Source organism: Sturnus vulgaris, chromosome 3, assembly GCF_052056855.1.
Source record: "Sturnus vulgaris isolate bStuVul1 chromosome 3, bStuVul1.hap1, whole genome shotgun sequence".
NCBI lineage: Eukaryota > Metazoa > Chordata > Aves > Passeriformes > Sturnidae > Sturnus > Sturnus vulgaris.
In genome coordinates this window covers 110,149,704-110,162,693 of record NC_142245.1, presented here as the reverse complement: position 1 = coordinate 110,162,693, position 12,990 = coordinate 110,149,704, and the positions used below count along the sequence as shown (strand labels likewise).

General features: G+C 40.2%; 1 protein-coding gene across 2 annotated transcripts in view; it reads right to left on the bottom strand.

Annotated features, from left to right (window-relative positions):
* Positions 1-522: 522 nt before the first annotated feature.
* The window catches only part of SUPT3H (SPT3 homolog, SAGA and STAGA complex component), a 251,699-nt gene continuing 239,231 nt past the window's right edge, over positions 523-12,990 (bottom strand). The window contains exons 12-13 of one of the 2 annotated variants that reach the window (XM_088162520.1): positions 2,186-2,271; positions 523-1,118 (exon numbers count right to left, since the gene is read on the bottom strand). In XM_088162520.1, coding sequence (XP_088018646.1) covers positions 2,230-2,271 — 42 coding nt within the window. In that variant the 3' untranslated portion in view covers positions 523-1,118; positions 2,186-2,229. Of the gene's footprint in view, positions 2,272-12,990 lie in introns of both variants that reach the window. The other variant, XM_088162519.1, reaches the window with a different exon arrangement.

The following is a 12,990-nucleotide window of genomic DNA, read 5'->3' as shown; positions in this document are numbered from 1 at the left end:
AAAGTGATTACTTCCCAAAATAAGAATAAACTGGGTTAGACCAAGATAGAGAGACATAACTAACATACCTTGTTTGACTCTAAATTCAGCTCCCTGACTTGTGCAGAGAAGTGAAAGGTTATTATATGGGTTTACTGGGCAAACCCAGATTTTATAAATAATTGCCTGTCAGGCTGTTCAAGATAGACAAACACACAGCAGACCAACAAAAACATGATCTGTCATATTTCTCAGAGAAATGTATGTTGAGTCTTCATTCTCTGGGACTTTAAGGAGACCAGTTAAAAATAAGTGCCAGTATTTTTCCTGCTTATGCATATTTTAAAATGTAAAATCTGGGAGAGAGACAGCAACAGAAGGAATTTTGATTCCAGTACCCAGTTCCTGAAATGGTTTCTTCAGTCTGTATCCCTACAGATCGAAACCAAATACAATAAATGCTGGTGTCCTTTTAAAAAAGTCTGGATGTTTACAGCAAGCATATAATTTTCCATGATTAAGGATGCCAACAAAAATAAAGAGTGATGATAAAAAGAAAAGTTTAATCATATATTTCAAGAAGCACAAATGGAACATCAGAAAACTTCCCCCTGCCCTCGTTTAATACATTGTACACTTTACTTTTAGTCATTTACACACAGAAAATTTCCAGAAAACAGAAGCCTAAGCAGATAAAAGAGAAAAGCAATTTATGAATGGCAGCAATATTGGACGGATGATGTTCACTTTTACAATATTCTGGTTGCAAAGAGACATTTTTCCATTTATTTAAAAAATATACATATATTTAAAGTTTTTGCAAGTAAGTCCAGGAAAGCAGGATAACAAAACCACCTACAGAAGACCACAAGAGTCCAGAGCAGGACTGAAAATTAAGACCTCACATACTAAGCACAAAGGAGGATGGCTGCATTATATAAAATACTTTTCTGTTCTCCTCTTGATCCCTTGGGTGCTCTAGATTAACTTGAGGCTTAAGTTGAATTCCAAGGTTGATCTCAGGGCAGCTGAAGAAGACCCCTGACCTGTGGGTACCACAGGGACACCAGCAGGACGTGCCAGCAGATCCTGGTGAAGCAGGAGCCCTTTTCTCTGCTCAAGCATCATCGTGGTTAGCTCTATATTTGTACAGTTTTTATGGGAAGAAATGAATGTGTTTGTGAGGCCAGCAAAGGCTGGAGGAGCAAAGGGACGGGAACAAGCATAGAGGCAGTGACTGAGATTTAAAAAAAAAAAAATCTTGAAAACAAACAACTTTAGCTAAAATATAAAAAAAGGCAAAAAGAGTTGGTTTCTTCTTCAACCAAATCCAACAGTAATGCTGCCTTTGTCAACAACAGGGACAACATCTGCTTCCTGCAGCAAACGCTGAGCAAGTACACAGCGTTAAGTCCTTGCCTAGAACCACTGAGACAGACACAGTTATTGAAACACTTCAGGCTGTATTTTTCCAAATAGGGGTCCAATCCAGTGCCAAGTCACTGCAAAGGCTTTCTTTGATTTTGGACAATGATGGCTCAAACCTTAGGAGATGCCAATATTGAAAATTTGGGTGTGAGCACTTAGCCCATCTTTGGGTCTGCAAAACGCCAAGTCTCCTAACTGGTCAAGTTTGGTTTACCTGAACTTTTCTGACTATCCTTGCATCCAAACTTGGTATGGCTGTCATCAAAATCCCCTCACTGTATTAAACTGAGTTACACTCTGTGAACACTTATATTAATTGAGAGAAACAAGTGGAAATTAGTAGAAAATAGAGGGGAAATAGTTTTCTTTATGTTAAAACTGCAAAGAAAACTACGTAACCTTTATACAACCTAATAAACTAACACAACCTCATCTATCTCGGGCCTCTTCCTGCCCCATCCTGCTTTACAAAAAACATCTTCTGGAGAACATACAGACTTTCAGACACTTAAATAAAAATGACATGGCAGTCAGAAAGTCCCCTGCAAACTTCAGCATTGTCTGAACTGCATTCTTGTCCACCTACACCCTATCCCAAACATCCTGCCATTAATTAGCTAAATGTTCCAGCTAGTAAACAAGAATAACGATTGAGGGGGCTGGAAAAAGAGACAGAGACAGCCAGCAGATAGTCACAACAAACCAGCCCACTCACTGGTACATGGAGACATTGGAGCTTGTATTTTTTTTCCTTCCATGGAGGGGAAAAGAAAATCACCTTAATATAATACTGTCTTTCCTGTTGCTGCAGCCACATCCACATCAGCAGGCGAGAAAAGTCATCCCGTTCCTGCGGTAGGCACTCTGTCAGGGAAAGAGAAAATCTGCAGTGAATTATCACATCAGCTTAAACAAGGGAAGGAGGCAGAGAGAAAGGCAAGGCTTTCTTCCTGTTTCGTAGGCTATGCTGGCTGCAATCTAATAGTGTGCTTAATCTGAACATTTCTGGCGGGGAAGCTGTAAGCAACCACTTCGCCTATTAAAAAATCTGTGGTTAACAAGTGGTTAGTGACTATTTCAGGAGAGCAAGAGATAGGCAAAATGTAACATCCTCCTTTGTTAATTGCCTGCAAAATAGATGAGGCCAAAAATACACCATTATGCTGAATATGTTTGTCCTTTATAAGCATTTATTGTCTATTCACCATGTTCAAGAATCATTTCTAAACTACCTGAACACTCTATAAATTATTGACTAATTGCAGTTTTCCAAATTTAATTTATAGTCTGAGTCTAAAGTTATATAAACAGACACTGGTATAATTCCCACCACTCCAAACCCAAATTAATCTTAAAGACTCTCTGGCCAGTAGGAAATAATTTGATATCCCATATATTGTAACCTGGGATGATGTGTTTCCAATGGTAAAGAAGCACAGGAGTCAAGTGGCTCTTGAGAAAATAATTTTAAAAGATCCTGTGGTACGGTCTCCCTAAAATACCTTTCATGCATTTTTAACAGCTCTTTCTGAATCAATATAGGAAACTATACCTTTCAATGCCACTGGAAACCCTATAATGTAAGAAGATATTCTCAGTTTAAAAAATACTTTTTTTTTCTATTAACAATATCTTTAAAAAAGCAATAGAATTTAAATAGTTTTGCTTTATTTGGTTCACCTTCAGCAGCCATCCTGTTTTAAAAATGAAAATGTAGTCATCTATTTCATTATGGTTAGTGCTTCATCGGATTTATTTTGTACCTCTTCAGTCAAAGCACTTAGGAAGTGCCATATATAACCACCATTTTTAGTGGCTCTACCAATTTCCTAATTAATTTCAGCCAGATCAATTTCTCTCTTAAACTAGAATTAGAGTAACATTAGGAGTAAAGGATAACCTCAACCAACTTTGGATATAAATAGCATTTATACTGAACTGCAAAGAAATAATTTCAAAACCAGCAAGGATGTATTCAGAGAGACATTTTACAGACAGTGAATATGCAAAAGGAAATATGTACAAGATGTTCATTACAGCATCCTTTACATTAACACCACACTTCAGCCTGGAGATCTGGCAGCATATGGCATTAAAGTCAAAGAGCAGAACATCAGCTCTGGGATATACAGCCAAGACATGACAGTATCACCACAAACAAAACACAAAATAAATCCAAAGACTCTATACCCAAACTTGAAATTCCCAAAACAGACTAGCCAATAATTTTGAAAGGATCCAATACATTCCCACAACCACAAGCAGAAAGTCCAAGGCAGTCTGGATGTTCCGCTTGCCCAAACCATTATGGCTGGCATTTGGAAGTCGATGCAAAAGTAATGTTTTTAACTGCTTGACCCCAATAGTTTCAGAGGGCTTTATAACCCAAGTGACAACCTTTAACACATAAACAAAATATTCAGGACTACTGTGCAGTTTGCTCAGAGATGAATGATCCTGAGTACAAAGCTGGATCTATGTGAAAGATAAAAGGTTGAATTTTGTGAAAGGAATTTTGGTTGTGAAGCAAAGTTGGGCTTGGCTGGGCTCACCTGGGAAATAATGAAGTTTAACATTTTCCAACATGGGCAGTGTTGTACAGACAGTAATAGCCCTGCAAAGGTCATTTCAGAAGCCAGTTTCATGGCAGGCAGGATAACACCTTTGGAGAGTTGGGCACACCCACCAGTCTATATTTAGTGATATAACAAGTGTGGCTATAGTTAGGATTGAAAACTATTTCCTACTTCACTCCCCCTTTCACATACTTTAAACTTTCTAAAACATTTGCCCTTGGGCTGAAATTTCCTCTGCTTTAATCTCTGCCTGAAGTTCACTTTCTTTGGAAAGGACCAACAAAATTCCTGAAGCCATTATGAAGTTCAGCAATAATGAAAACAACACATTTTTTCCTTCCCAAGCCAGACAAAGTGATTCTGATATATGTGTATTTTGTTATGGAATTTAGCCATAAATTGAGCCATTTTACCCAGAAACCATCCATACCTTCAAACTCAGCATAAAGGTAACTGTTTTGAAAATCAGTATTTCAGAGGAGGGAGTTTGATTCATCCCATTCCATAACAAGATAACACTTCACTCTCATTTTGATACATTACTAGATAATAAAGGTTAACCTCCAAAATGCTTTTATGCAAAGCAAAAGTATTTTACAGACGTCCCATCTTTCTGAGTTATACCAGATATCTTTAAGATCTATACAGCTGAATTTGTGATACTGAAAGACAGATCTCTACATGCCAAGAATCATGAAGAGAAACAGCAAGATGTTTTTCATAAAACTCACATGTGTATGTGCCCTTGCAAGAGTTTAGATGGATGTGGCAGACATTTAATGTGGTTGGAGATAATTTAGAGGGTTTGGATGACACTTCTGGGTGCTTTATGCCACTTGGGCAGCATCCACATTTTAATTTTTTTTTTTAAATATGATTATTTGGCTCAGAATTACAGATAGAGGATGATGCAGGCTCTTGATGTGGGATTAAAATAGCTGTAGCCATTTTGCTGGATATGTCTTGCTGTCAAGAGATAACATAAGCCCATGGTTCCTCCTGGAGCCCCTTTTGGAAAAGTGTCTACTGCATCCAAATTTTCTGTGTGTTCTCTCTTAAAATTTACTACCAGGCTGTGCTTTGACTTTTCCTGCTATGGTTGTTCTGTCAGCCTCTTGCTGTACCCAAGAGTGCAAGGGGTGATAAAGGGACCAGCTTTCAGACATGGGGAATCACATAACCTGGCACAAATTAGACAGTTTGCCTTCCCAGAATGGCTTCCATGCCCTGAAAAGTTGATCTAACCTTATTTGTCTAATCTAGCTCTCAGAGAAACTCTACCTGCTCCTTGATATGACATGACAGGATTTTTCTTGCTTTTCTTTGACCTCCTTGAAGGTAGAAGGACAGATTTCTGCCATCAGAGCCAGAGGCTGCACAAGCTGTGACAATGTCAGAAAGCAGAAACATGACCTTCATCTTGCCCAGGCCACTCCTACCACTTGCTCCCATTTAGGGGAGAGTTGGGATGATTTTGCTTCGTAGTCCTTGCTTCCCAGTCCTACCCTAACCTAGTGGGTCCATCCCTGCCCATGGCAGTGGGGTTGGAATCAGATCTTTAACACCTCTTCGAACCCCAACCATTCTATGATTCTACCCCATGAAGGCATCTTGTGAAGAACCTTCTCAGGCATCCTCTATATAGGAATGCTCTCTTGGAAATATTGCTCCTTCAAATTGTCAAAGCACATTGGATTCTGACACAGGATCCTCTCTGGCAATGCTATAATTATCTAATCAATGAAGGCAGGCTTCTTTCCAACAATCTGAAAGGAAGCACAATGAAGCAGAAAAGATGGGCAGTGTTCACTGCTGTCAATTGCCTAAAAGCAACATCTTGCTTTGCCCTTAGTTTGGTGAAAGAAGGAAGAACTAACAGCTTAAAAAGCCAGCATGGCACAAGAGAACTTGGCCAAACAAATCCTCACATTTAATGAAAAATCATCCATTTTCTACTCCTTTTGTTTCTGGTCCCATTTCTCTCCTGTAGTGGTATCCCAAGGCAGTGTCATTAAGGACCAAAAAGCATCACCCCAAGAAAAGGGCAGCAAAATTCCTGTCCTCACAGTAGGTCCCATGAAATGGGACAGCTTACTGAAGAGCATATAGGACAATTTAAGGGATAGATAATTGTGTTTATTAGCAATTTAGGACTAAGAAAATGGCTTTAAACTGAAAGAGAATAGGTTTAGATTGGATATTAAAGACATTGCTCCCTATGAGGATGGTGAGGCTCTGGCACAGGTTGCCAAGAGAAGCTGTGGTTGCTCCATCCCTGGAAGTGTCCAAGGCCGGGTTGGATGGGGCTTGGAGCAACCTGGGATAGTGGAAGGTGTCCCTGCCCATGGCAGGGGGTGGGAACTGGATGATCTTTCAGGTCCTTTCCAACCCACACCAGTCTGTAATTCTATGATTTACAGAAACAAGTCCTAGCCAAACATAGAGATGTGTGAGTACTCCTCAATGAGAGAACAGAGTAGATTAGAATACCAAGACTTCTGAACAGGCACCTCAGCTAGAAATGGTTTCCAGTTAATTTACACTAGTGCATAATTTCACAGCTGTAGCATGATGAGAAAGAATAATTTTGGCAGGAGAGAGAAACAGCTGTGATTTTTGAGTGGGCTGAGGATTAATTTTTATTTGGGATAAACTTTGGAAAGTCTGGGGTAGAACATCTCCAGCGGGCACATGAGACACCAAAGTTTATTGGGCCAAATCCTACACTGGTTTAAGCCTGCAGTTCTTCTTGCATTAAAGTTAAGCACAATGTCACACTGCAGGCCTGTTGTATCACTTAGAGATGTTAAATCCTGAATTATAAGCCCTGTATAAGTGAGTTACAGAACAGCATTTATAAAACTTGAAGTCTGCCTTTCTTGGTGTCCTCTTGCATGTGTGTGGGCAAGTGTTTTAATTACAGTGCATAAAGTGGAATGGCAGACAGAGACATCCAAATCAAAGAGCAAGCCCTGGCTGAACTTCATTAGCAAACATAAATGCAAATAGGCACATCTTGTTTGTGACTTGCCACGGTCCTTTCTGCCTTGGGTAATTTTACTCTATTCTCTGACATTTGCATAAATGTAAATCAAACCATATGACTTGAGCAGGTTTGTGATAGGGGAATCATATGCAAAACTTCTTTCCATTAAATAATTCTCTTCATACAGCCTTACAATGTTACTGTGAAAATCAGAAAGGGTTGGATCTCAGACAGTCAGAGCCTTTATTTAAGAACAGTGGAGGGAGCCCTGCCCTTTAAATAAGAGACATTCTTGGATCAGACACTGGCTGGCAGGATGGAAAAAAGGATGTAGCATTAACTTTCATTCCACTCCAAATAACCTGGAACCCATAAACCACCAAGATTCTCTAATTTTGAATCTGCTCCTTTTCTCCCTGTCTCTTCTTTCCATTTTATTTGGGAAATGTTAACTTTGAAATTTCATTAGCTTGCCATAATATCAAACAGGTCACCCGGACAGATTCATAACTCTTTGTACATAAAAACATCTAGATTAAAACCCCTGTGATTAAAAGGTTACTCCTCTAATTTTTCCCAGCCTGAACAGACAAACCACATGCAAAGAAGTGTCAGCTTATTTAGAGATTAAAATAATAATTAGTTTAAGAGGCAAAGTATAAGCAACATTGTTTGAAAAAGAAAATCCATGTGTTGTTTAGAATTAGTTGCTTCTGTTTAAGTTTAAATAAATTTGCGTGTATATAAACTCTCTTTATTAAAAGTGCATCCATGTTACAAAAGAAATATAATGGATAATTCTCCCTCCAATTTAAAACAATAGCACTGAAGGCTCTAATTCCACAAACCCATCTTTAATCAGTAGCCAAAGCACAGATGTCTGATATTACTCAAAGGATGAGGGAGCGCTTTATTTATGTGCATAATGCCTTGTACATGGTCAGTAATGAATAACACACCCCAAATATGTATCTATGGACACCCAGGTTTAGCACGTTACAGACTTACTTGTATGATGTGCCCTGATGTAGCCATGAAATCTCATGGATTTCATTTATGATGAGGCCAGACCAATGTGCTGAGAGCTGCAGCATCCATTTATCCATACCCAACAGTCCCTCTGAAAGCACAACCATGCTGGTGCTTACGCTAGATCCCAGGAAACCTCAGTTAGGTTTAAGAAACACTAACAGCTGCATTCCTCAGGTCTGTTCCCTGAGTCCTCAGCCTGGTGAGACATCAGGGACAGCAGCAGTGTCCATGCCAAGAGTACCTGCCCTCAGGAAGGGGCCAGACATCACAGGAACACTTCACATAGGCGCCCACAAACAACACACACTGATAAAAGCACTACTCCACTAAACCACCCATCAACAAAATGCTTCCCAGCAAAGTCAGCTCTTGGTTTTGGTTGACCTTTGGTTGACCTTTGGTTGACCTTTTATCTGCCAGTGGCATAAACTTTTAAAGTAATTTTGTAAAAGTGGGCTGCTGTGTATAGGAATTGGACATATCCAGGATATATCATCCAAGTCTGGTAAAGAACATAATCTAGATCTCAACTATCTAACTTTTTTATTGTTGTTCTCTGCTTCTGGAATAAATGACATTCCCAAGGCTGATGGAAATGTAGGATCACTGGAAAACAAGGACGAAATGAATTTCTCAGACACCCTGTGCAATACCACCAGTGGATGGAGAACAAGATGTAGGGCTTTTACTGCTGTCCTCCAGTGTATTTGGCCAAAATTGCAATGCTGCAGTTAACCAGAAAATGCTGCTCTCAGGGCTGGGTTGGTACTGTAAAAAAAGAAAAACAAGGCAAAAGGATCACGGCTTCTGTTGCAGCAAGAACTGGGATGTGGAACTGAGGTACCAATGTCTGCCAAGAGAAAAAAGAACAAAATTGGTGGGGAGAGAGGGATCATTTTAAGTCACTCAGAGGGTACTGTAAACAGTGGAGGAAGAAGGAAAAAACGGAACTATAAAACAATACTTGGCAGCCAGCTTTGCAAAACAAACATATTTTCATGAAGTCTTTCCCATCACTGCCACCAGCTTTAATGGGCTTTATTTGTCTGAGAGCAAGAAACCCTTTCTAATTGTCAGAGGAAAGGCAACGCTGCTTTGCTCACTGATAGAAATTCCTGTTCTGAGCCCTCTTTCAACCACATGCTGCTCTCCATTCACAGTCAGGGAATGCAATCCCTTCCTCAGACTGCAAAACCTGTAGCAGGGCTCCATCACCACTCTTCCCTGGACAGCATCAACTGCTTCTCCTGCAGAGAAAGTTGAAATCCAGCAAGTTCCTCTTGCTGTGGGTCTAATGGCCCTTAACTGTCTGCCCAGGACACAGTGCTGGCAAAGCACAAAGCAGGTCTCCATGAGACCTTGATGGATATGGCCTGTTGGAATCCCATCACCAACTGGAAATGCAGTGGCTCCTGAGTGTCCCTGATCTCCTCATGAGAAGTGCAATTAGTTCACTTATATTTTTACTGCCTCTTGTCAAACTCGTCAAAACACCTGCAGTTGCTCAAGGGTCAAATTCTCCTCTCCTCATGTGCCTCAACTCACTGCTTTAGCTGCACAGCAATACTGTACACAGGGAACTTTATTATGTCTGAGAATTAAATTAAAACTGGATATCTTGAGACTTTAGGTATGATTCGACACTGAAACCTCTGGTTTATGACTCAGGGCACTGCAGTCACAGCACTCCCATGTGAAAATATACCACTAACAATAAAAACTCGTTCAGCCTGAGAGCAATTCAGCACCAAACAACCTGGATGGCTCCCTGTCTCCAGGGATGACTTTATTTGATCTTTTAAGGTTTTCTTCTACTGCTGTAGAAGCTCAGGGTTGTTTCTGTAGGAAGTGACAGAAGAGGTTAAATTCCCCCTCTGTGTCACCATTGCTCATGACCTCAGCATAGGATCTAAAGAGCAAATTTATTTGGAAACAATATGGTGTGGTACAGTTGTCTGAGCATAAGGGCAGGAGCCAGGGCTGGGCTCTGCTCCCAGCTCTGACACTTACTTGCTGTGTGGCCTCAGACAAACCACTTAGTGTCTCTGTGCTTCCATTTCCCCTGCCTTTGAAACAGAAATACTATCACTCACTGAAAACCTTTTTTTGAGGATTGCTTGATTACAGAGCTCATACACGACAGTTTGAATACATTTTATACTATGCCATAATTATTTTCATTGCTTTATATCTTCCATTGTAATGGCTAAAATATCAGATATATAGAAAAGGATGCTGAAACTGGCAGCTATTGCATCGGAGGAGCGGGTATTACTTTGAAATTAAATAATTTGGGAAAACAACAGAATTCACCTACATTTTTCCCTTAAAACTGTTGAAATTGTAATGAAAAGCAGCATCTGATCACATTTTGCAACACATTTCTCCCCCACCTCCTGAAAGCATCCTGCAAACGCTCTCTGTAGAGAGCACAGAACCTCTCCTTTCTCTTTGATTCAACAGAGCACTTCAGTGGGGAAACAAGAGGTCAACCAACAGCTCAGGTCTGTGAAGAGAGGAATTTTCCCAACATTGGATGGTGGCAGCACTGGGGTGCAGCCACTTCTCACCCTGCTCAGCCCTGACTGATGTGCTCTGTCTGCAGAGGGGAGCTGGCGCACCGGAGCCGTGGGAGGTAAGAGGAATTAAGGTAATGCATCAGTGGTTGCCAGTGAAGGAGATGGGAAGAGGGGGAGAAAAAAAAAAAAAAAGAGAGAAAAAAAAAAGAGGCAAAAGAAATATACTATTTCAATCAAAGTCTGAAATTTGTAGAAGTGGTTTTGGTCTCAATATAGAAAAAATATTTATCCAAGAAACTCCTACTCGGGTGCGAACATCCTACTTCTAGTGGGATTTTGTTTGGCAAAGTGCTGTGAAGGAGTGGAAGCTAATACAGAACATGTCTATAAACAAATATATTTATTTAGTACAGATTGACACATTCACTAGAGTATTTCAGTGATTACATGTGTAAAACTATTTCCTATAGTGGTTTCCTTTTGTGATTCTGCTAATTTATTCAATCCACCCTATTTTCATGCATTGAATGTTATGAGCCATTTCAGCCACCCAGACTGAAACACGTTTGGAGACTACATGCCTGTTTCTTCATTTCATCATCTACACATAATTATTTGGTGATATTAGGAATTTGAGCTCAAATGGAAGCCAACCAACATTTTAATAGCTTAAAAATCACACAAAATGAAGTCTGCCCTGAGGTTAATGAATAAGAGCCAAATCTTGAGGCTCTTGCTCAGTTTTTACTCACTCCTTATTCAGGCAAAAGTTGAATCAATTGTACTTGGACTGATTAAAACCAGAAGAACATATATTTGGACCTTTCTCTCAGGTAAAATGGAATAAATTACCTAGGATTAGGCTGCAGAATGGCATCCAATCGATCTTTCACATCTATTTCTGCAACACGCTGGAGAAAAAAATCCAAGTGCTGAGGCAGTTTAACCAGTTAAACCAATATTTTAGCAGCAGAATAAATTATTATAAACTACCAGGTTTTATGACATTTATATTAGAAATAGCCCTGAATCAAAATAGGTTTCCTGGTCCCTCCTGGACTTCTGAAAATCAGGATCAAATCCAAACTTAAAAAACGGTTCACTAAGTAGAAAAGCCAAATGCCTCTATCCTTCAAACCAAAGCTCCATCCTTAATCTGAACATTAATCCAGGCAAGTATCTATACAGGTATTTGATTTTTTATGACAGCAAGCATTCATAATTTAGGAAACTAAAGGTTATTCTTTAATTGCATGCAGGATGTCCTACTCGTTAGAGTAGGCAAAGAATGCAATATGCCTCTAAAAATACAAAGCAGAGCAGTTAATTGCTTTGAACAGTTAACACTTCACTAGTAATTGGTGATAATCACAGAAGGATGCCTCTCCCTTAAGTCACAACTCATTTAAGTATTGGGCCATTCTTGGCAAAGTAATGACACATTTATCCCATTCAAGCCAGGCTTAAGCATGAGGATTTGGAAAAGAAAGAGTATGAATAGCTGAATTATTCAATATATGCAAAGCAAATAGAAGAAGGAAAAAATGGGTAACAAGAATGAAGTGGTCAATGTGTAGATATGCAGCTGGGGACTGGTTTTAGTGCTGAGCGTGGCAGTGCTGGGTTAATGGTTGGATTCAATGATCTTAGAGAGCTTTTCCAACCTAAATGATCCTATGATTTGTGAAAAACACCAGATCCCAAGTGGATCTGGGTGACAGTGGCCCTGCTCACTACCTCCTGTGATTCCATGTCAATGCTGAGCACAGGAGGAGCTGGACTTGTGAATGGCTTTGTTTGTAAAGGAGGGAATTGGGACATGTGAAGAGGGCAGTGCCCTCCTGGCCACCACTCACGGCAGAGCCTGGTCCTGCTCTCCCCAGCACTTCCCACTGCAGGACAGACAAACTCCTTCCTGTGTTCAGCTGGGTTTGGGGAGCACAAACCGTGCCAGTGGCACACTGCGAGTGTTGGAACATTGCCCAAAGCCTTGCAGGCTCCTGCTTTAGGCAGCCTGCACAGAGGAGAGCCCTCACTCAGAGAGCTGCAGGCAAGTTATGAGCTGCAAGAATGCACCAAGGAACTTGGGATCCCAAGGAAGGGAAGGCTTTTTGTTATATTATACTTTTAAAATGACATTATATCCATAATCATATGTTGGAAAAGCTGGTTCACAAGTCTCTCTAATATACAGCTCAAGTTATCTTTAATCTTTCTAAATGTCTTCCTGTCTCTCTGTTTCTTACCTGCCTAATATCCTGGCCAAATGGGTCATCCCAGGGACACTGGCTGGTTGCTGAGAACAACAGTATTCAAAAATGTCCTTCCTAGAAGTGACTAAAAATTCCTTTTGATAGTTCCTGACTGATTCGCTGTGGGTGGGGGGTGGGCAAATAATATTTACTTTGTGAAGCAAATGAAATAACTCCACAGACTTAGAACCTTCACGCTATACCCCCCCTACACAGAC